This window comes from Hemibagrus wyckioides, linkage group LG17 (assembly GCF_019097595.1).
Source record: "Hemibagrus wyckioides isolate EC202008001 linkage group LG17, SWU_Hwy_1.0, whole genome shotgun sequence".
Classification (NCBI taxonomy): domain Eukaryota; kingdom Metazoa; phylum Chordata; class Actinopteri; order Siluriformes; family Bagridae; genus Hemibagrus; species Hemibagrus wyckioides.
The window spans coordinates 3,623,205-3,648,204 of NC_080726.1; the positions used below are offsets into that span (position 1 = coordinate 3,623,205).

Genomic DNA, 25,000 nt, shown 5'->3' on the forward strand with positions numbered 1-25,000 from the left:
TTATAGCAGAATCACAGCCAGATTCATTTCTTTATACTGACTGAAAACATCCCATAAGTCCATATCCATACTTACCCATAAGTCCAGCATACTAGTAAAAATGGTTAATTTATATCTATGCCAAGTTAATTTAACCCAATCTGTATAGGAAATAGTGTATTAATACTGAGTAGTTTTGCTATGTAAATATGTGTAGAAGCTTTATCTCATGCATGTAATACTACATAATAGTGTCTTCTACACGTCAGGCTGAATCTATGATTCCTCTCAGTTACTCACGTGTATTCTGAGGACTTGATAACTGGTTGTTCATCTCCCTCGATACATGCAGCTGTAATTTCCCCCTATGGTCACAATCACTGGTTACATATCATATATATATATATATATATATATATATATATATATATATATATATACACTACCAGTCAAAAGTTTGGACACACCTTCTAATTCCATGGTGTTTCCTGATGTTTATTTCTTTCTACATTGTAAAACAATGCTGAAGGCGGCTGAAATCCACAATAATCTCGTTTGAACAGTTGATATTGAGATATGTCTGCTACTGATGCTCTGTAAAGCCTTCATAACGCCTCTAATCTGAGGTGCTGTTAATTGGTGATTTCTGAGGCTGGTAACTCTAAATGAACTTCTCCTCTGCAGCAGAGGTAAGTTTTGGTCTTGCTTTACTGGGATGGTCTTCATGTGAGCCAGTTTCATCATGGTGCTTGATGGGTTTTGCAAATGCACTTGACAATACTGTTCTTGCAAGAACTATTCCAGAACACCTGACCTTCGTGTCTTAAAATAACAACTGACTGTTTTTTGTTATCATTACATATGGATTACTTAAGTCCATGTGTGTTATTTCATAGTTCTGAAATCTCCAGTATTGTTCTAGAATGTAGAAAATAAACACTGAATTAAAAGGTGTGTCCAAACTTTCGACTGGTAGTGTATATATACAACCTTTTTTCTTCAAGTGGTTAAAATTCTGACCGTTCTTCCTGTCAGCTCCAGATTCAGAAAGCACCACTGGTGTAAAGGAAGTGTGAAGGAAGACAGAAACGCTGACTGCGAACCGCTCTCTAATTCCAGCTGGACATGGAGGTGACCTTTGAGAAAAAAAATGCAGTAGTGTTTACAGCTCATAGAGGATATGCGATGAAGATACAGAAGAGAGATAAAACCTTGACTCACCTGTATGAGCGAGAAACAACGAAGGACTGACGTAATCCTCCTGAGTGTCTAGGTGATGTAAAATCCCACACAGATGTTCTTTACAAGGTTGGTCTAAAAAAACCCAAAGAGAGAAGCCACACCTAAGGAGAAAAGCGTTTTCAGTTCAGTTTCCACGTCATCAGTTGATGACCAGAATAAATCAGTTTTTGAACTAAACTACCATGGATATGTAACGGCTTTGAGACGTCTTCCTTCCAGCAATCTGTTGGTGAACGGATCGAGGGTTCTGGTGATGCCAAAGTTCTCCCCAGTGGACCCGTAGAGCGAGGACAACAAAGTGAAGACTTCTACATATCAAAATCAGCATCAGTGAAGAATCAGCACACATTCAGCTATGCTTTCACACATATTAGTCTAGATAGAAAAGTGAATTTGAACCTTTTTGGCTTGTATACTATTTGGATTGAGTTGTTTTTGCATTTAATTACAAATAATATTGGACCTGGATATGTCCTTGTAAAATCACCCCAATATGGAGAACATACATAAATAAACAATTATATAATTACATCAATAATTAAGTCAATTTGATTTTAATCATTTTAGGTGCTGAATCCAGTCTTTACATACTGAAATCTTCAGCATTTCTGAAATCTTCAGCATCCTAACCTCATCCTAACTCTGTCTTTTGGCAGTTTTGAGTTTAGGTTTAGATTTGTCACATATACATTACTGTACAGTGAAATTCTTTCTTCACATATCCCATCCTTGGAGGGTTGGGGTCAGAGCACAGGGTCAGTCATGATGCAGTGCCCCTGGAACAGGTGGCATTGCTTAAGGGCCCAACAGTGGTGCTGGGGCTGACCACTTGAGCTACTGCCCCAGTTTACACCTCATGGATCGGTTTAACCACCAGTTTAACACATTTTAAGACCTATGATATCTTAAAATGTGTTAAACTGGTGGCTAATCAATATCAGTGGTGACTTAAGTGATTAAGACCAAGCTGCCACTGTTGGACCCTTGAACAAGGCCCTCAACCCTCTCTTCTGTATCATGTCTGACCCCAACCTACAAAATTGGGATGTGCAAAGAAAGAATTTCACTGTGATGTAATGTACATGTGGCAAAATAAAGCCTTCATCATGATAGGATCATTTATCACTTACTGTACTGCTATCTGTTTCTGAACGTCTTTGTACTGTATGTTTATTATCTTCCATTATATGGTAATAAATTATACTATATATTTGTACTGAACATGTGCAATATCTCCCACTATACCACTTTACTACTGCAGACACCGTTTACGTCTTTTTTTGCCTGACTCTGGGTCAGAGTGTAATAATGTAGCAATAAATCTACTAATCTACCAAGTAATGTAGTAATTAATCCTTTATAGAGGCTTAAAGTCTCTTTATGCACATGACAATAAACTTGAAAATGAAAATTAAATTGCATTTTTCTGTGAGATACTGAGAATTCTTTTCAATAAATAAATAAATAAATAAATAAAAAATAAAAAAATGAATGAATTAAAAAATAAATAAATTTACTAGATAGAATATTTTTGTCTCCATTCAACTAGACAGGATTGTTTGCACTTGAATTGAATCACTTTCCCACTGAAAACTGCACTGAGTTCACTTGGAAGCAGACTGGGATGCAGAGGCAAAGCCTGGATGCAGCTCTTCAGGCAGATGAGAAGACAATAATCACACTGAGACAATCTGATCTCAGTCTGTTTCCATGTGAACTCTAATTGGGACCAATAAGTATAAAAGCACTCATGATAGCCGCACCGTTTTCCACTGGACACTCGGATTTCCACCTGCGAGCTTTCCAAAGCATCTCTGTCTCCCAGCTAGGACACAGCAGGTGCTCCTTAAACATCCGACTCAGAGGATTGAGGACGGTGAAAGTTTCCACTGCGCTGGCCAGAGACTCTCGGCCCGGCTCAGACTCAGATTCGGATGATTCACCGCTGCTCATCCAAACACGGACAAAACAGCTAAGCACCCAGTCAGACATCTCTATCCTCCAGTCAGGCTGATAAACCAACCAGTCAGGAAGATGCATCTTCACAACCTGTGTTCTGTGGGCACCAGGAGAACATTCCCATTGACGCTGGAAGAGCACTGACGTGCTTCCGGAGACGAAAGAGACAAAAACCTGCAGGTGGACCACCGAGACTTCGCTGCAGGAGTAATGGACCCACAGCGGGTGGATGGATACTGGAGTTTCATGAGGGTTTTGGAGTGTAATGGAACCTGAGCTGCTTTCGCTGAGACTTAAACAGAAAATTACCTGAGAGAGAGAGAGAGAGAGACAGACAGACAGAAAGAGAGAGAGAGAGGGAGAGAGAGACAGACAGAGAGAGAAAGAGAGAGAGAGAGAGTGAAAGCAAGCGAGAGAGAGAGAGATAAAGAGAGAGAGTGAGAGAGAGAGCAAGTGAGGAAAGAGACAGCGCAAAAAAAGAGAGATAGAAGTATTAATCTGTATTTCCTTCTCTCTCTCTCTCTCTCTCTCTCTCTCTCTCTCTCTCTGTGGTGTCACCCTTTTGAGTCTGTTTATACACCTGTTAAAAGTGCTACAACATTTATCTGAATTAAATATATACCAGAATTATTGGCACCCTCTTGAAAGTGCGCTTCAGTCACACCATATAAAAGTTACCAGCAGAGTGATCAGCACCACCATAATTAACATGCAGTGAATCATTTAACAGACAGGAGAGCAACTTGTCTTAATGTACTGTCTAAGAACGCTGGAGAAGCGTGTAGACCACCCTCCTCTATCTATAAGAAATGCTTTAATCTTCTTTAAATTCTTATATGAACTTGTGGATGTCATTATCATGTGTGTGCCACATGTATATTTAAGATGACAAACCTTTGCATTAAGATAGGACTCCAAAATTTACAATGCAGTTGTAAGGCATTATACACATAATAGATTAAACTGATCAAACTTGATTAACTAATTAATTCATTACTGTCTTATTAGGCATTATGAATAAGTTAATATTATTAAAAGTATTATTCATAACACAAAGCAAACACCTCTATATAAAGTATCACATGAACTGTCTGGAAGTTGATTTATTTATTAATTTATTCATTTTATTTATTTATTTTTTTTAACAATACCAGATTATTGCTCCATATAATCTAACACGTTAAAACGTCATCCCTTTTCATCAATTATTTTAATCATCTGTGTACTGCTTTATGAATGCATTATAACAGGTGACAGGTCACATATACTATACACATGGACTCCATAGCTAATTTCACAGCTAACAGCTGTGGTTCACGTGGCAATAAACATATAATTAACAAATAAATAAATAAATAAATAAATACCTTATACAGGAAAAGTAAGATTATAAAAGGATTTATTTCACTTCATTGTAATGTGCTAGTTATTCCATTGTATTTGCTTTTTAAAACGTTGCTAATATTTTTGAACTTAGTTAAAATAAATAAATAAATGCTTCATATTGTTAGAAAAATACTCACTAATAAATTAATCACTAATTTCTCTCACTAATTCATTTCACTCACAATTATCCCGAGCTGAAGTAAGAGCCTCGTGCAGATCCGGGATAATTCTCCCATTGAGAACTGAAAATCTTTCTTCTCAGATTAATAGAGTTACAATTAAAAAATAAAAATGAATGAATTAATTTGTTTTTATGCTCATGTCCTGTCCAAACTGCGGCACTTTCATGTGACCAGCTTGACACCGGCGAGTCACTTTCGATCTAGTGATTCGAACTCCGCGAGATTTGATTCATTTTCGTTCATAACGCGGAGTGTCCTTCTGTAACACTACATTATTGCATGAATATCAGCTTTCTGAATGCTATAATTCCATTTCACAAAATAAATACATTAGTAATGATTTAAAAGCATATTTGATATAATAAAAGAAGCAAAATCGCCTAAATTAGTTTCTGCTTCCTAATCATTTCGACTAACCGATTCACTTGGAAGAGTCGTTTTAAAAAGAACCGATTCATTTGCGTATAATCAGTACTGTTAATATGAGGAGTTTCTCAAGCGGAAGAACATCCTGTTAGGTTCAGATGTAGACAAACATAAAGCTGCAGCTCCACCCGTACATGCAGAGGCAAAGGCAAAGACCAGGGAAAATCAACACTGCGAAGGAGATGAAATTAACCCTTAGATGTCTTTTGGATCCTGGAGATATCTTGACATGCCCTGACATTTGTTTTTATTTCTGTTTCTTACAACAAATGTCTCGTTTACATTGTGCTACAATAATATATAACCAGCACACATGTACATGTTTGTGTCAGAAAATCAAGTTTAAACTTTGGTAATAATGGTTAAAAAAACGAAGATCTAAAAACATATATTTTCACAAAAACCTGAGTAGTTGTTGAATGTTGTGGAAAAACCATCCAGTTTATTCATTCATAGACACAATACACAGATAGGACAATTTTAGTACAAACTTTTAGGAGATTAAAATATGTCTTTTTTGTTGTAGGAACATTTTTAAGCACACAGATTTGAACACCGTCATTGATCTGGAATTCCAGACTGTTTAAGCCCAAACTAAACTAGTATTTGAATCTATTCAACCATCTTTTGTTAAAGAGAGAGAGAGAGAGAGAGAGAGAGAGAGGAAGGGAGAGAGGAAGGGAGAGAGAAAGATTGTGAGAGACCGAGGGGGAGAGAGAGTGGAGAGAAAGAGTGAGAGAGCAAGGGGGAGAGAGTAACTGTAAAAGAGTGAGAGGGAAGAGAGAGAGAGAAAGAGAGAAAGTGAGAGCGCGAAAGTGAGAGAGATAGAGGGGGTGAGAGTGAGAGAAGGAGTGACAGAGCAAGAAAGAGGGAGAGAGAGATAAGAGAGAGAGAGTAACTAAAAAAGAGTGAGGTGGAGAGGAGGGAAAGTGAGAGTGAGAGAAAAAGGGGGAGAGAGTGGGGAGGGGTGAGAATGAGAGAGAGAGCGAGAAAGAGAGTGAGAGGAGGAGGGAGTGAGAGAGAGAGAAAAAAAGAGAGTGAGAGAGAGACTGAAACAACATGAGAGGGGAGAGAGAAGGGGGGATAGTGCGAGTGAGAGAGAGAAAGAGAGAGCATGAGAGTGTGAGAGTGAGAGAAAGAGTGACTGAGAAAAGAGGAGAGAGAGATAAAAGAGAGAGAGTAACTAAAAAAGAGTGAGGTGGAGAGGAGGGAAAGTGAGAGTGAGAGAGAGAGTAAGAGTAAGAGAAAAAGGGGGGGGAGAAAGAGTGGGGAGGGGTGAGAATGAGAGAGAGAGAGAGAGAGAGAGAGAGAACATGAGAAAGAGAGAAAGAGAGTGAGAGGAGGAGGGAGAGGAAGAGAGTGAGAGAGACTGAAAAATCGTGAGAAGGGGGATAGTGCGAGAGAGAGAAAGAAAGAGAGAGCGTGACAGCGAGAGTAAGGGAGAGAGAAAGAGGGGAGGAGAAAGACAGAGAAAAAAAGAGAGAGTAACTTAAAAAGAGTGAGAGAGAGAGGGAAAGAAAGAGAGAGAGAAAGGGAGATATAGAAAGAATGAGAGAGAGAGTCTGATGGCTGTTTATAGCTGCTATAACTTATGTAATAACAGGAAATAATCCCTGTATTCTTGTAGGTTTGAAACATGACAGTTTTATAATACTGTAATTGTTGCCTGAGAGTAAGAGGAAGAGAACACTTCATGATGTTCTGTTACAGGAAAATAATCAACTTTAGGATGGTATAACATGCCATTTTTTTTATTCAAGCGGTCAGCAGGCGTTCTGGCTACTGGTTGCCATAGTAACGTTTCACAGAAAATCGGTTTTCTTGAAGCTAAAATGAAAGATTCTAGAGAGAGATCTGGTGTTTGTGTATAAAATACAGACGTGTTTATCTGCATCATATCACAGGAGATGAAGCAGAAGCAGCATGTGATCTTCACCACCGGTCACATGACCACTGTCTTCACTCCTATTGGTGGAATAATACCAGATTATTACTCTATATTATCTATCACTGTTAGCTGTAATAGGTTTCTTAACTAATTGGAATCATCTACGCAGTGCTTTATGAATACATTATAACAGGTTACAGGTCACTGTACATATGGACCGACTCCATGGCTAATTTCCAACAGCTCTGGTTCAAATAAACAAACAAAAACAAACAAATATCTTTTACAGAGGGAGTAATTATATTATTATTATTATTATTTTTTTTTAGATTTTAAAGAACTATTTTCCCCCCACTTATTTTTCAGAATCAGAATAAGTTTTATTGCCAGGTACAGCAAAGGGTCAGCAAAGAGCACTTTACAATACTAGGAATTTGTCTTCAGCAGAGTTAATGACACGCTGCAGCTTGGCCTTGTCCCTGGCTGTAGCTGCAGCAAACCAGACCATGGTGGAGGATGTGAGGATTGATTCGATGGAGGCAGTGTAAAAGTTCACCAGCATCTTCTCAGGGAGGAGAAACTTCTTCAGCTGCCACAGGAATTACATCCTCTGCTGAGTCTTCCTGGTGAGGGAGCTGATGTTCTGCTCCCACTTGAACTCCTGATTGATGGTGGTGCCCAGGAAGCGGAAGGACTCGACAGATGTCACCAGAGTGTCACAAAGGATGATGGGGAGAGGGGGGCTGGGTCCGTCCTGAAATCCACTATCATCTCCATTGTCTTGAGAGAGTTGAGCTCCAGGTTGTTCATGCTGCACCATGACACCAGATGGTCCATCTCACTCCTGTAGGCAGACTCATCCCCATCAGAGATGAGGCCAATGAGGGTGGTGTCGTCAGCAAACTTCAGGAGTTTGACAGACTGGTGACCAGATGTGCAGCCGTTGGTATACAGGGAGAATAGCAGAGAAGAAAGGACACAACCTTGGGGGGATCCAGAGCTGATGTTCTGGGAGTCAGAGACATGCTTACCCAGCCTCACAAACTGCAGTCTCTCTGTCAGGAAGTCCGTGATCCAACTGCACATGGAGTCAGGCACATTCAGCTGGGAGAGCTTGTCTCTAAGCAGAGCTGGGACGATCGTGTTAAACGCAGAGCTGACGTCCACAAACAGTATCCTGGCATAGGATCCTGGGGAGTCTAGATGTTGGAGGATGAAGTGGAGGGCCATGTTCACAGCATCGTCTACAGATCTGTTGGCTCTGTAGGTGAACTGTAGTGGATCCAGGAGGGGGTCTGTAATGTCCTTGAGGTAGGACAACACGAGGCGCTCAAAAAACTTCATGACCACAGAAGTTAGGTTGACGGGTCTGTAATCATTAAGTCCTGTGATGATGGCTGAGGTCTTGAAGCAGGCTGGCACATGGCAGGTCTCCAGTGAGGTATTAAAAATGTCTGAACACTGGGGACAGCTGATTGGCACAGTGCTTTAGGGTGGAGGGGGAGACAGAGTCTGGGCCTTTAGCCTTGCAGGTGTCCAGATGTTTAAACAGCCTATTCACATCTTCCTCTTTGATGGTGAAAGGTGTGAGGGGTGAGGGGGAGGGTGGTGCTGAGGTGTGGAGCTGTGTGGGTGATCCAGGTATGGAAATGTAGGAGGGGGGGCTACTGCTGATCAACGGCTGGTGGGGGGAGGATTGGGGGAGGTCAGATCTGTCCCATTGTCTTTCAATTATTTCACGGTAATGTTATCATCTTTGCTTTTTAAAACACTGCTGATATTTTTGAATTTAGTTATCTTTTGATTTTTATTTTTTTATTTTAATATAAGATATTTTTATAAGATATATTTATAAGATATATTTATTATAAAAGTCACCAGATCACTCTGTATTTGCATAAAGTTCAACTTTTCTCAACAATGATGTGGACCTGCCCACATCTGGTCAGCAATGCCCACTATCACTAATTTTTTAAATAAACTATATTGCCAAAAGTTTTGGGACACCCCTCTAAATCATTTAATTCAGGTATTGTTTTTCAGGGGTTGGGCTCGGCTCCTTATAGTTCCAGTGAAAGTTACAAAGTCGGGAGCATGAAATTGTCCAAAATGTCTTGTTATGAAGCTGAAGCATTAAGAGTTCCTTTCACTGGAACTAAGAGGCCGAGTCCAACCCCTGAAAAACAACACCTGAATTATATGATTTGGAGGGGTGTCCCAAAACTTTTGGCAATATAGTGTACTTGGAATGAACCGAGATTAAAAACTGTTTGTCTAATTTTACTTAGAGAAAGTGTGAAATTTTTTGAACATGGGCAATGTTTTCACCACTGAATGCATCTCTTCTGACCAGGCATAAATAAAAAAATAAATAAATAATAAAAAAATAAAAAATAAAATAAAATAAATAAATAAATGAAAAAATAAAATAATTAAATGAAAAATAATAAAATAAATAATGAAAGTCAAAAATAATAAAAAATTAAATAAACAAAATTAAATTTGCCAATTTGTTGAATTTTTCTTAATTTCAACATTTTGACTTTATTTTTACATTTTTTGGTACCCACATTTCCTGCACATCCCCAATTATTAGCAATTAAAATTTTAATTTTAAGTGAAGTTTATGAACATTTAAACCTTCAATTATGATTAATGAATTTTCACAAATTTTAATTCTAAAACACTAGTCCTAACCAACATCATAAATATAAGAGTCGTATCAGATCTCTTCTCCCTCCTCAGAATAAAGTCTTATTTAACATTCTTACATTTCTTTGCACATTTAATAGACAAATAAAGAAAAAGAAAAACAACTTTTTCTTTAAAACCGTTTATTGCTTTCATGCATGAGTGCCATAAAATTCCCAAGACCTGGACAACAGTCCTCAACACTACAGATGATGCAAAATATTCCCTCCCTCCCTTTGCGTTCTGTACTAATGTATATAATCATAAATCGAAGCTCAAAGGGGGGGGGGGGCGCTAAGGGTGGAACCGGGAGTGTGAACAGCTCCTGGTGTCTGTGAACCGGTATTGCAGCAGGTACGCAACATGCATCAACGCAGAGATGGAGTGCTGTTAACTAAAATGAGACACACACACTCTATACACACACACTCGCTCACCAAAAATTCATTTTTACAGCTTCTTCGTGCAAAGAGGTACAAATGAACACATTTGATCAAGAACGCATTCCTGTTTTCGACCGATACACCCTCGTTATGTAGACTTTTACATCCGTACCATCTTTCACATTTAAAAATAAAAATAGGAAAAAAAATCCACAGAGAAGTCCGTGTCTGAGGAGCTGGTGTATGGTGTCTCGTGCAGCGCTTGCTTTGGTTAATCCAGGACTCGGGACAGAATACGTGAATACTACAGTGGTCGGTAAAAAACGCGTTTCTGCGGGGTGGTGGGGGTGGAACGGATGAGCGCCCGTGTTCTGCTGAAAAATGAGCAACAAAATCATTTCCAGAGACGTGCAGACACTAGAGATGGCAAAGGAGAACTAAATACTCACAATTTAAATCATTTTTTTCCATGTAAACAAACCTTGGGAACACTTGACATAAGGATGTTCATAGAGATACATAAAACCTACATAAGCCCTTCATAACGTGAAGAAACCTAAATAGACACTGACTTTAGTGTGAGTTTGCCAGAACTATCGCATTGGACTTAAAATGTCAGAAAATATTCATATTCATAATCCGGTTATTATAGTCTTATGTAATTTCCTCTAACAATTAAGCAGAAATGAGATTCTCTTAAACGCACTTGACATAGAATCATAGGCACATTATAACAGAAGTACAGAGAGCTACAGACAGGCATAACAGGGTTACGTCAAATTTGTTTTAGGTGTTATGTCATGTCTATAACCACCAGCACCTCACTGTTATAGCAGAGGCACCATGTTATGTCAACTTCTCTACAGTCTACACCTCTCTCTCTCATTTTATATCTCTCTCTCTCTCTCATATATATATATATATATATATATATATATATATATATATATATATATATATATATATATATATATATATATATATATATATCTATATCTATATCTATATCTATATATACACACACACACAAGCTCTGGTCATCGCAGATACTTAGTTACGCCGACTTCATTGCAGTGACACCTTATGTCAACGTTTTATCTTTATAACCTCCCATTACAGACAGCTTAATGACAGGTGACATGTTACATCAGCGTTATAACAGTTTGCACCTTTAACTTTTATCAAAACAGCTTAAACCTTATGTCGTTCGATTTGAGACGGCCTTGTGTCAGAGTTACAACAGTTGATGTTTCGTGTCAACTTTATAACTGGTCACAATCTCCAAGTCAACTCAATCAACATTGTCAATTTTATAACAGCCAGTTTTTATAACTGTTGGTAAAATTTCTATGAATGCAATTTTGCTTCATGTTTACACAGGGCTTACGTAGGCGCTACATAGCCTTATGAACACCAAGTTTTGCCAAAACCTCTGACTTATTAGAGACAGACTAACTGATAATCAGCCCATCGACATCTTTGGTTCGGCACTTTGTCGGAGAGGTGGAGATTTAATACAGACTATTGTTTTTCTTTATTATTATTTTAAAACAATGTTAGCTTCTCTGCCGTTAGGCGGCTGCCGTCAAAGTACAAGACACTTTAGGGATATATTTCGAGCTAGTCTACAAGGCATGGATACGACTATCATCCAAAAAAAAAAAAAAAAACAACTGATGATCCAAAACCTCGTTCAATCTGCAGTAGAGAAAGCAACGACTCGCTACCGAACAGTCACGTGGGGTGTTGAATCACAACCCAAAGCGCACGTGGTCCTTTAAGACGAGCTGGAATGATCAGAGACCATTTTACACTTTCGTTATCCGTCTGGACTCCACGACTCATGACGTACATAAGAGATACTCTTTAAACTGACCGCGAAACCGATTCACTAACATTCAGCAGTAGTGCAACAGATTTAAGGAGGATTTCACAAACATGATTCAGCCCTTTTTCTTATTTAACTTAATTTTTTTTTTTTTTTTTGCTCCCCTGGCCTTTGACTAGCACTAATCACACACACGGTTTTAAAACGTCCATTAATTAAAATTTCCCAGGACAAAGAACTAAACAGAACAACGAAAAACAAAACACAAACAGAACACCTGATACTTTGTGTTCAAGCTGCAGGAAACGAGAACCGAGCAAACATTTAAGAGCATTCGAAAATTTCAGCCAAGACATGCAAGCCGATCAGGAGTGTACGAGGAAAAGAGCAAGAATTCAGGGAGAGACAATGTGGCACTGCCTGCTGTAGAATAAATAACTTTACATTCCCACGTCCCGCTGACATCCCGGAGTTAAATCCTCTGAAGAAAACAAAAAAAAACAACAACTGAGAAGCAGAGGAATAAAAACAACAAGAACGCCTCCTGAAGTCCCCTATGAGAAGTACCTACAAAATCCTCGCCAAGGCATTTGCGTGTGCCACTACATAAATAATCGGGACATCCATTGCAATAATGGAGCACAGACGCATTTTTTTGGATCGGTCTATAACTAAACCCTCATTACTTCTTCTGTTTCTTGAAGATCTTGAACGGAGTGTGTTTCTTGCGGCTTGTGGAGTCAGTGTCTTCGCCTGTAGAGTAGCTGTCTTCCTCCAGCGGGCTTTTCTTCGATGAGATCTGAGGGATGCGGCTCCCGCCCTTCAGCGTCGCCAGCCCGGGAAGCGCCGTGGGGGACGGGGTGTCCGGCTCGGTCGAGTTCGGGCTTAAGGAGCGCGAGGATTCCGAAATGGAGCCGTGGATCTCGCTCATGCTGGCTGACTTCCCCATGCTGTAGATCTTTTTCATCAGGATGGGGCTGTCCGAGCCTGCGTCGGGAGAGCCGGTCGAGTCGGCAACTCGGTTTCCTCCGTTGGGAGTGTGGAAAGGAGCCGATTCCTCGGAGCGCGAGTAGGAACCGTGGAGGAGAGACGTGGGCTTCATGGGAGGAGTCTTGGAGCTCAACGACAGGCGCAGCTGATCGCTGGTCTGAGATACGGACAGAGACGAGTCCGAATCGGAGCGATTCAGATCCCTGAGGAGAAAGATTCGTTAATGAAGGGGACATCTTCGGAAATGGTTTAATCCAGCAGTTTTCAATCACTTCCTGTTATAGTGTTTCAACTCGAGTTGTTAACACTTGATTATTCAATAAAGAGTAAGAATTAGGAAGTCGGTTAAGAGGAGGTACATGATCAAAAACGAGTGCAGAGGTGCCAACATTGCTAAGGAAATCCTAGAAGGCACAGAGAGAGAGAGAGAGGGAGAGAGAGAGAGAGAGAGAGAGAGACAGAGAGGAAATTTACGACAATGTCTCCTAGTGTATGACTGTCTACTCCATATTGATAGCACTGACAAACAGCACACACTGCCATGTGCTTTTATCCAGCAAAGATTATAACCCCGCCCTCTTGATTTCCATTGGCTCACAAAAGTGTTGCTTGTAAAATCGACGATCGATGTTGAACTAGATGGCATAAAGTTGTCGTGAAGTAAGAAAAAAAGCGAGTCTTTCACGTCCTGCGTGTTAAATAGCTTTAACACAAGGCGACTTTCAGACACAGTTTGGTGAAACAGTGTAGGTGTCTACACTGAATCTCTAAACGCCAAGGATAAACTGTAAATGTTGGCATCTCTGGCAGCGTCACAAATCATCAGCAAGCAGAGAGCAAGGCACTGTGTTTGAGTGAGAGAGACATGCTCATAGATCATTATGAAGGAGATTAACACATGCGTGATTCTCGCTGGAATGGGATGAGCTCACAAAAGGCTGGTTAATAGATGTTAGATTGGTGAATTGAACTATTTTCATGCCAGGCAAAGTGCACAAGCATAAACACAAACACAGGAGTACCCATAGCTTCTACTGCGACGAGGGGGCGAATCTGGAATGGGGTCCATTGGCTGGAAAGATGAATGATAGAAGGAGGAATGAGGAGCAGAGGATGAGAAGGTGGAGGAAGAGTAGGGCGAGGAATAAGGTGGAGAGGAAGCGCAGAAAATGGACGGGTGCGAGACAGCGAGGCCCAGCGTGTCAACCTGCCCGTGAGACTGGCGCAGGTTGGATCTGGGCCAGGACGGCGGGTATGAACTGCCCTCCCCCTGATGCCCTCCGCCGGCATGGCTGGTCTCTACCAACCTTTGAGAGCCCAAGGCCAGCTGCGGGTCAATGTGCCTTTGGCGAAGAGACATCATACTGGGAGCTGTGGACACAGAACAGTACGTGTTACACAGGTCATTTGAGTACAGCAGGAAAAATTCAGGAGGTGTGGCTAAGCAGGAAGTTCAGGTGCAACTGTTTGGAGGTAAAGTGTGCACGTGGGAGAGTGAGACACAGCTGCTTGCTTATCAGGTGGACAAACACTGACCACAACGACTCAGCAAAGTTCTTTATCCACAAGGAATTAGGGGATTTAACCTGATGAATGACCGTGATGTTAAAGTGGCTCGCTTTACACTTAAATTAAAATATACCTGGCTGTTTAAGTCAAGGAATTCAGGCAAGGTAGTTTCACTAAAGACATACATTAAAATCTTATCTTTCATGCTGTAAATGTAATGTTTATTAAGTTGTACTTATATTTTTTACCAAATCCAAAGGGGTTACGTTCAGTAACGAGTACACCAGGGCTGTCAATCAATTTATTTATTAATTATTATTTATTTGTGTCCTGTAGGACAGATAAATCATGAGGAAGTCAAATCAAACATCTATAAAATGTCTTTATTTCTTGTAAAATAAAAATAGGACACATTATTTATGCTTAAATTATTTTAATTAAAACCGCTGATAATTAATCGGAAAAAAAAATAATAAAAAAAAAATACATGCATTGCTTTAGAGCCCTTTTCTGTGTTTAAGCAAAAAGTTTCTGGAGTTTTTTTTTTTAGAACGTGTGTTATGCTGTTATCGGAAAATGACCAACAACTAAGTATTGACCTTCATGTAATGATTTAAAGTTGATGTTTTCCTATAATAGCAGTGTGCTAAGTGCTTTATTCCTCTTAAAGCACAGCGATTTTTATTAATTACAGAATAACAAATATTACATCTTATCCATTTACAGTTACATTTAAAGTCTAGGAAACAAGATAGTTCCTACTCTCTCTCTCGCAAGCCTGTTTCTCTCTCTAAAGTTAAGAACATACAAAAAAAACCACGTAAAAAGCGTCTGTCCAGAAGACATTCCTGTTAAGATGTAAATTTACAGCTTTACTTCTGTCTCTTATAAAGCACCCACACAGGAGACTCCTTCTATAAATGCTAAATAAACATTTGCGTATAGAAAACTTCACTGTATCAGCCGTTACACACTGTTTATATAGCTTGTGAACGGTTGAAGTTCACCTAAATAAATGCTGGCGTGAATCAAGAAAGTCTCTTTCACGTCCTGCGTCTGCGAGATTTCAGTGTCTCTTGTATCGCCATAGCAACAAATCAGCTGTTGTAAACGCCAAGCCTGAACTGTAAACTCTGTCCAAGTTCTAACACAGAACCTTAACACCGCTGTGGCATAAAAAACACCTGAGAATTTAAAAGAGTGCAGTTTCCTTTGACAGCCCTGAGGTACACGGGTATTTCGTTGCAGTAAATCCCTGACAGGATAGACGGAAATCAATGTTAATGTGTTTCTGTTCACGTGGAACAGAAGTGAGGGGAAAGGAAGGAGAAATGCTTGAGTGAAAAACAGCCAAAATTAGAGACCGGAGAGGTCACTCACTCGTTAGCCTGTAAACCGTCTGGCATCTGGAAGGTTGGGCGAGCCGAGAATTAAAAACTGGCCATCCTACTTTGAGAGGCTGAACTGCAAAGTTTATAAATCTTACAAAGAACACACAATAAATAAGAACCAGTGAGCTTTTCACAGTGGTTCTGGTTTCCTCCAGGAACTTGGATATTGTACTACGTATTTAAAGTCGGAATGCAATTAAATTACTGCAGTATGAGCTATAAAACAAGTTTACACAACAAATACCTGAGAAAGAAAACGGAAATCTAGTACCCTAAAAAAATGAGACATTAAGGGCACTTTCACATATGTCCTGTTTAGTCTGTTTAAACAGAACCTTGGTGTGTTCTCCACATCGGTGCGGTTCTTTAGGAAGATGGGAACACTGCGGTCGCACTCGGGTTCGGTCTCGGCGTAAGTGATTCGATTCTGAATCGACTCGCCTGCAGAAAGTGAATCAAACATGCTGTGTGTTTCGGATTGAACAAAAAGAGAAAAGATGCTGGATACATAATAATAAATGACTCATACATATCTAATTGTTTTTAGAGTTATCTCTCTGTACTCTGAGGTTTAAGATTAGTAGGATTGGGATTAATATTTTCCTCAGATGATCCCCAATTTATATTCATTTATCTAATAGCCTCTGCAGCTCAAAACAATCCAAAGAAATAACAAATAAAAATAAAATACAGATTTTACGCTGATTTAGACTAACAAACAAACTAGGTGTGAAAGTGTCCTTAGATTAAACTAAGTGCCCAGAATAATTAAAAAGTCTTTAAAAATAAAAAGATTTGCCTTTTTCTGCAATGCAGAGACCAGGGAGCCTTAGATGAATATAATACTGAATAAAAATACAAAGATTTGGTGTCATTATTCATGTATTCTGAAGTACCATTTCCAAAAAAGGGACAAAAACAATGTAGCCTGAAGTCCAAAACCCCACTTCCACCAGACAGAAAGCAAACACACCGCATGAGTTATTTTTCACATTACAAGCCCACGTCCCTGCATCTCCTCATAAACAGAACTGATACTGTGACACATGCATGGAACACATCTCCCGGTCAGGAGGAGGGTTTTTTAGATTTAAGCAGCAGGCCCTTAGTTTGTCTCTGTGAGCCCTTAATGGACCGAGCCTTGGACCCGTTCGAGTCCGGCGAGTCCTTACATTGCAGAGGTCCAGGTGCCACGATGTCCTCGTCCATGTCGTCCATGTCTTCAGACATGATTATGGTCTGCGGCGTAGCCCGGCCTCCCATGAAGCTGGGGTCGAGGTTGAGAGCGGAGGCCAGCGAGGGCAGACCCGGATTATTCACTACTGTGAAACCTGTCAGTGTCTCGATCTGCTGCCATCGGTGCAGACGCTCTCGCAGGGCAGCTGTTACCTCTGCCAGGGCCTGCCTGAGAGGGGGGAAGAAAGAGAGGGGGAGAGAGAGAGACAGAGAGAGTGAGAGAGAGAGAAAGTGAGTGGGTGAAGAAGTAGAGAAAGACAGAGAGAGAAAGACACAGAGAGGAAGAAAGAGAGTGAGAGTGAGAAAAAGAAAGAAAGTGAAGAGGTAGAGAGAGAGAGAGAAAGACAAAGGGAAAAAGAATGGTAGAAGAGAGAGCATAAGAGGGAGGTAAAGAGGTAGAGCAAGACAAAGACAGGAAGAGAGAGTATGAGAAAGAGGTAAAGAGGTAGAGCAAACGAGGGGTGAAGAGGGAGGGAAGGAGAGAGAAAGTGAGTAGGTGAAGTAGTAGAGAAAGACAGAGAAAGTGAGAGAAGCATAAGAGGGAGGTAAAGAGGTAGAACAAGAGAAAGACAGGAAGAGAGAGTATGAAAAAGACGGAAAGAGGTAGAGCAAACGAGGGGGGAAGAGGGGGAGAGAGAGAGTGAGAGAGAGAGAGACATGATGTGAAAAAGAAAAGATAGAATGAGAGGAAGTGAGAAAAGGCAGAGAGACTTTACTAAGGTGCAATAATTTGAATGCATCAATCAAATAAATAAATAAATCAATAAACAGAAACACAGACATAAATAAACAGACAAGTGTAAATGAATGGACATTCACAAAGGTCAGTATGAGTGTAAAGAGGAGCACTGACTCACTTGGCTGCCAGGATTTTGTGATCCACATCATCTAGTGAGGAGCTGTGTGCCACGTGAAACGTCCCGAACAGCGTGTTCCTCTTCTTTTTAATTTTCTCCGCCTGGGAATGAGACAGAGTTACTCTTCGCTCTGATTAAAAGGCGCACTTCATGCTGGAAATCGAGCAGCGTTTCCTATTGAGAGCTGATTAAATCCTACATTATTAACAGTTTATACAGTAATCTAAAAATCATTGAAGAGTCTACTGAGGTCAGAAAAACTGCTCTTAACTAAATAACTTTTAACAAATTTAACAAATACAGTAATGTTCATAAAGCTGGAGACAAAGCTCAACATAAAGAAAAAACTGTCAGTAATTCACTAATTCAATAATTAAAACTATAATGTAATTCAATAATTAGAATTTATAATTCACAATTAAATATGAAATAATTATTAAAAAATAAAAAAATTATTCCCATTAAAAATGACCAGAAAATTGCAACAATAATAAAATATTTTTTTTATAATTTGTTATTTACAATTAAAAAAAATATATCAGTAAAAAAAAAAAAAAAAAAAAAAAGTCAGTGATTTAGAACAAAAAATGTAGTTTAAAAAGGCAACAAGGCGCAAATAAATATCTACCAGTAAACCTACAAAAAATAATAAATTAATTGATTGATTTAAAAAATAATATTAAGTCTAACAACTACTTGCTGCATCTGGAAAAACGGTCACATTTATAACACATACATTTAATTATGTAAATACTACAGCTGGTTAAATGTCTTGCTGCTGTAATGATTCAGAATGAAGGCTATGTAAACACTGTGTAATATTTACCCCCTCTTTGGCGACCAGCAGCTGTTTCTCGGCGTTCTGCTTCTTGATGTTGTAGTACTGCACCTCCACCTCATGTGTGAGCTGCAGCCATTTCTGCAGAGCTTCAGGCGGAGACCAGCTGCTGCGCGACTCCAGCTCTTTTTCAGCCTTCTTCAGGGCCATGCGTACCTGCGGGGGGCGCCAGAGTCAGCTGAATACTGGCAGCATGCGGAGGATAGGTGCAACACTTCTCTGCTCAGTGGTACAGGCCCACACAGAGAGAGAGAGAGAGAGAGAGAGAGAGAGAGAGAGAGAGAGACAATGAGAGAGAGAGAGAGAGAGAAAGAGCTAGAAAGAAAGAGACAATGAGAGAGAGAGAGAGAGAGAGAGAGAGAGAGAGAGAGACAATGAGAGAGAGAGAAAGAGCTAGAAAGAGAGAGAGAGAGAGAGAGAGAGAGAGAACGCCTCGGCTGGTTAAAGATGAAGGTCTGAGAATTATAATGCGTTGTTTCCCGGCAACTAATGGAAATTTGGTTGTGAGTATGGAAAGTGCGAGCGGTTCGGAGTGCATTATATTTGAATGAAGAGATAAAGCATACAAAGTGCAGGAGCCGATAATGAATCAAAATTGTGCTTATTCAGTGTTGCGTGACAGAAAAATAAAAAGCCAAGGATAGCCTCAAACTGTACAAACCAAAAACTCCAACCACTCTATTTCATAAAATCTCTAATTTAACTCAACTCACAGATTCCATCACACATGGGTTCAGACTTGTACTCCATACTTTCTTAATTAATCAGTGTCTATTAGTTTCACTGGAAGCAGCAGATCATCAATAAAACACCACACTACTATTCAAGATGATTAACTCTTTAAAGTCTGAGCTTGTTATTTACATACTTGGTCCATTTTACAAAAAGCTTCTGGTGTACACCGATCAGCCATAACATTATGACCACTAACAGGTGAGGTGAATAAAACTGAGTACCTCATCATGGCACCTGTTAGTGGGTGGGATATATTAGGCAGCAAGTCAACATTTTGTCCTCAAAGTTTTTGTGTTAGTAGCAGGAAAAATGGACAAACGTAAGGATTTGAGCAATTTTGATGAAGGATCAAACTGGGATGGCTAGGCCACTGAATCAGAGCATCTCCAAAACTACAGCTCTTGTGGGGTGTTCCCAGTCTGCAGTGGTCAGTATCTATCAAAAGTGGAGCAAGGAAGGAACAGTGGTGACCCGGCAACAGGGTCATGGGTCATGAAGGCTGGCCCATGTGGTCCGATTCAACAGACGAGCTACTGCTGCTCAAATTGCTGAAGACGTTAATGTTGGTTCTGATTGAAAGGTTTCAAAATACAGAGTTTGTTGTGTTTTGGCAGCAAAAGGGAGGACCAACACAATATTAGGCAGGCAGTCATAATGTTATGCCTGATTTTTACCTGGCTTATTATGAAATTCTGCTCTGAAGAAGGATCAGCATGGCTTTAACTTCGCATCGCTGTGTCAAACGTGTACAGAATGAAGTGATGCTGTGTTAGTTGCTTAGCAACAGACTCCCAGTCAGAAGCTGTATAGCATGTGCCACAAATCAGGTGAAAACCAGGACGTAGCTGAACATCACTTAGCAAAAACGGCTCGGTAGATAGAGTCAGACGGCAAAACAACGAACATCACGGAAGTGTGTGTGTAGTAAGTGGGAAATAAGGCAAACTGAAAAATTAGCGGAAGTCGTATATCGACAAATGAACGTCTTAACAAAATTAAAAAAGAGCAAAAAACCTGATAAAGCTGTGAAAGATTACAGAACCTGCTCGGGTGCAGAAGCACAGACCTGAACTTTTTTCCTCACCAATAAAAGTGAAAGCGTGAGATGAAACTTTATTTAAACTGCACTCTGGTAGTATGACCAGCACTGGAATGTGTTATCTTTCTTTGTCCTGCCAGCATGAGAGTAAAATGAGATGGAGCTTCTCAGATGGTCCTGATACACACCGCTGACTTCTCTACAATCTGCTCTATGCATCAAAACTATTACCTGACTCAAGCTAAATCAAATCAACAAAGTCTTGAGAATAAACACTGGTACAGTACGCTGCCGTCTCTTGAAATGTCACCTTAAATATTTCAGCGCATCGCTAGTCTCGGTCCCGGTTCTGTGAGTGAAAGATGAATGGTAGCAAGAAGTGGGGGAAACAGACGAGGGATGAAAGTGGCCTCTGTGGAGAAAGGACTGAGAGCGGCTCGCTTGTTTCTAGCCTCATTACATGGCTCTAATGAGGCACTGCAGTGCTGTGACACGCCGGAGCGACAGAGCGGCTATACCTCACCATGTCATGTCCTCTTGTACGTTTTCTAATCCCTCACTCAGATGTTTAAATGGAGGTGAGGAGGATCTCTCAGTGACTCAAAGCACAGACGTCATGCTTCTGGTTATTAAAGGCTGTGAATAAGGGCTGAGCAAAATGATGCTAAAGTTTTAAGACTGTGACAAATAATGCCACACAAATACACTTTAATAAGATTTCATAGTGATCACAATATCTTTAGAGAATTAAAATAATTCATTCATTAGTTTATATTGTGACTGAGAGGAATCAGCGGATTTAAGGTTTAAGACTTGTAATTAATCTTTGTTTTCAGAACTGTACTTTTTTTTTTTTTTTTACCTCCAATCCCCCACTTCTGTCTATTGAAGTCTAAAGTCTCTCTCCCCCTCTCTCTCTTTTCTCCCTCTCTCTCACACACACAATCCAAATTAATTGGAGGAGTAAAGGATGAATCAACATTCATTCCTGGAAGTCATAAACTATAAAATCTATAAAACAAAAATCTATACTGGATTATAAAGCACTTCCAGTTTAATAATAGCTTGACGTTTGAGAGAAACCGGTCACTACATGGTAACACGGAGAGCGTCATTGTGGTTGACTCTTCAAGTGTCTCTTTATTAATAACCTCAGGATGTTTCAAGGCTTTTTTTGCAAGCCTAGGCTGTAACGTTGTTAACATTAATATTAAACACTAGGGATGCCATAATACTCAATATAATATTGAAGCGTTCGGTACGACCTCCATGGTTCAATACACGTATGTGAACTGTGGTTTTTCCTTAAAACAATAATAACCATGTGTTTATTACTCTCTGAACCGCCCGTTGGTGTTTGCCTGTACTGTATGTCTACACTGTGAGACAGACACGCCTCCCTGTGAGTAAATATCCAAATCAGTGAGCACTAAAGTTAGGGGCGGTAACCATGCTTGGGATGCTGGTGTCAGATTTCAATCTAACCCTGTAGAGCGGTGAAGTGAGACAGAAATATGTCTCTCAGATCTGTGGTGTGGGAACATTTCGGATTTGTTGTGGACTATGACACCGATGAAACAAAAACGGTAAACAAAAAAAATGACTGTGCTTAAGCACTGTTACACACGAGTTACCTACTGACATAGAAATACTTCCAGCATGACCACACATCTGCAGCTCCATCACCCAGAGATATCACGGGGTGGAAGCGGGATGGTAGAGCAGGTAACACAGGAACCCAAAAAACAACAATCCCCTATCTGATTCCTTCCAGCATTCAGACACAACTGGTTCAGAGAGACACAAAAATAATTATAATATCATAATTGCTAAAGATTTGCAGCCGTTTTCCATGATCGGTGATGTGGGCTTTCAGCAACTTATAAAAGTGCTCGAACCGACCTCTACGAAAAGACGCGCAAAAAAAATCGAAACCGAATTGGCTAAAGCACAAAGTCTTGCTCTAATAACAGGTAGTTGGACCTCGTGGGTAACAGAGAGTTCTTACAGTGACTGGTCATTACAGAGCGGATGGGGAAATAAAGAGCGCCGTCCAAACCCGTCTCCTGTAATAAAGTCATACAAGCTCTAATTTTTATACCTCACTATTTTCAGTACACTATGAATGTGTACAAGTTGATTTTTGCATTTAAGTAAAATAAAGAGAATTGCAACTAAAACCAGTTTTTTTTCTTCTTAACATACTTACTGTTCCTGTCACCTAAACAAAGAATAATGGAGAAAAAAAAAAAAACAACTTTAATTTGCCAAGCTATCCGAACCGAACCGAACAGAAAACCGTGGTTAAAAACCGCGGTACGTATTGAACTGTGGGTTAACTGTATTGTTACATCCCTATTAAACACAGTACTGTCTGTTTACTCTTCTGAAAAACCGTGAACCATATAGTTCCTAGAATAATAAGGAAGTAGGACAGTTACTGCGTAGGAGACAACACCACAAGTGATAATGTTACAGAACGAAAGAAGAGACGATCGTAGAGTCACAGGCCTTTTTCCGTTTTTCCTTTTATTCCTTCACTAACTTCCCTCTTCTGCATCTCACAGATTTTCTCAAGATTGCATTTGCATGTTGCTCTGAATGAAAGTTGTTGGTCAAAATTCCAGTGTGAATACATTCAAGCTCAATAGCATCCTGATTCAGCAGGAAGACATTTCGTATGAAATCATTTGCCAGATTGATAAATGAGGAAGTCTGCAGGTACACGATGTAATGTAGATCTTTTAAGACTTTTTATGAGAATGACCGTCAAGGATGCCAATAATTCTACAATTGACAACATATGCAAGGACGTTTCTATGTTATACACTTATATTGCCAAAAGTTTGGGAAGCATTAAGAGTTCCTTTCACTGGAACTAAGGGACTGAGCCCAACCCCTGAAAAACACCACCTGAACTCAATGATCTGGAGGGGTGTCCCGAAACCTTTTGACAAAATAGTGTATTAATCTAAATCTAAATATTAATATGAGGTTTAGGAGAGAGTGTGACCCTTCAGCACCAGCATCGTTACCTGTTCCAGCTCTTCCTCGGCGTATTTCTGCCGGCTGAGCTCGTTCTCCGTTCCCTCCCGAAGCTCTCGCAGCCGCTGAGCCTCCTGCTTGGCAGAGTTGATCTCGTCTCGGAGTTTCTGCTCCAGGTTTACCTTCTCCACCTCCACGGTGCGGTGCTCCTCCTGGGCAATTCGCAGCCTGAGCATCAAAACAGTTCATTCAGAGATTAATAGTGGAAAATTGCTACTACAGTCAGATATAGATATAAGTGTAGCATATATAAAATAATTACTAAGAAACTTTAAGTAAAGCAAATAATGAGCAGATAACTAATAGTACTGTGTAAATACAACAGTATACATGTTTAATGACTTAAATACTCACCTACTTAGGTCTTCCCTTTCAATTATTTATCTTCATTACTATATTTTAATTCACTCTCTTTACCCAACTTCTTACTTTCCTTTATCTACTTGCTAATAACCTGCCCTAATTTACCTACCCTATGTTTTTAGCCTACTTAAGCACTGTCTCTCCTTACGTAACTATTATTAATTAATTATTATAATTAATTCTAATTATTATTATTCTAAGAAGTGAGTATGGGTCTTTTGTAAAACGTTTTATTTGATAAATTGATACCAGAAGGTTCAGTGCTTTAAAAAACAAACTATATGTACATTTTGTTACATTTATCAAATATTTTATCTGCTAAAAATCTCTGCACTCTGGATCGGGGCTGCCCAATATAGGCAAAAATCAGCACACTGCAATTATATTATAATATTCCTGCTGAAAATAAATAAAATTATTGTTGTGAATGAAAAAATATAATGAAATGGTGAACACGATCATAGTTAATAACCGACCTGCATTTATTAAACAAATATTTGTGTATTTCTGAAATTTGATAAAAATGATAAGAAATGCCAAAAAGGTAGGATTGAAATCTCACATAAAATAAAAAAGAAAATTAAAAAAATAAATTAAAATAAAATAGAATAAAAAAACTAAAATAAATAGAATATATTAAATAAAATACTAAAATAAACAAAATTAAAAAAAAAAACTAAAATGAAAATTAATAAAATAAAAAATAAAATAAAAATCAATCACCAAAATACAAACCTATTAAAGCTATACAGTGATGTATATTTTATATAATGCAAACTTCCCCCTAACTTCAGAATTGCTTCATTAAACATTTATTGTTGGACCTCTCACCTACAGATAAAGTCTGTGGAAATGGAATCCAAATATCTCACTAACAAACTAAGCAGTGAAGCTGCTCGAGAATGCAACAGCAGTCGACGCTCTAGTGTATCCAGGTAAAAAACACACTGCTGAAAAAACTCTTCTTGATCAAGGTCTTTCGTATCTGAAATGCACGTTGTCCGGTTGCTAGGCTCCCAGCTGTCCTTGTTAT

The 25,000-nt window shown here is 39.5% G+C and overlaps 2 protein-coding genes across 3 annotated transcripts in view; both read right to left on the bottom strand.

Moving 5' to 3' along the window:
• Positions 1–4,939, bottom strand: part of si:dkey-24p1.6 (protein sel-1 homolog 3) — a 21,662-nt gene extending 16,723 nt beyond the window's left edge. For both annotated transcript variants that reach the window (XM_058414375.1, XM_058414374.1), the window contains exons 1-6: positions 4,749–4,939; positions 2,985–3,489; positions 1,403–1,529; positions 1,201–1,322; positions 1,000–1,115; positions 280–344 (exon numbers count right to left, since the gene is read on the bottom strand). In XM_058414375.1, the coding sequence (XP_058270358.1) occupies positions 280–344; positions 1,000–1,115; positions 1,201–1,322; positions 1,403–1,529; positions 2,985–3,489; positions 4,749–4,802 (989 nt within the window). In that variant the 5' untranslated portion in view covers positions 4,803–4,939. The remainder of the gene's footprint in view (positions 1–279; positions 345–999; positions 1,116–1,200; positions 1,323–1,402; positions 1,530–2,984; positions 3,490–4,748) is intronic.
• A 7,011-nt stretch (positions 4,940–11,950) lies between these two features.
• The window catches only part of stim1a (stromal interaction molecule 1a), a 51,297-nt gene continuing 38,247 nt past the window's right edge, over positions 11,951–25,000 (bottom strand). Inside the window, exons 8-13 of the mRNA XM_058413396.1 lie at positions 23,595–23,772; positions 18,774–18,941; positions 17,948–18,048; positions 17,027–17,259; positions 14,262–14,325; positions 11,951–13,157 (exon numbers count right to left, since the gene is read on the bottom strand). Coding sequence (XP_058269379.1) covers positions 12,647–13,157; positions 14,262–14,325; positions 17,027–17,259; positions 17,948–18,048; positions 18,774–18,941; positions 23,595–23,772 — 1,255 coding nt within the window. The 3' untranslated portion in view covers positions 11,951–12,646. The remainder of the gene's footprint in view (positions 13,158–14,261; positions 14,326–17,026; positions 17,260–17,947; positions 18,049–18,773; positions 18,942–23,594; positions 23,773–25,000) is intronic.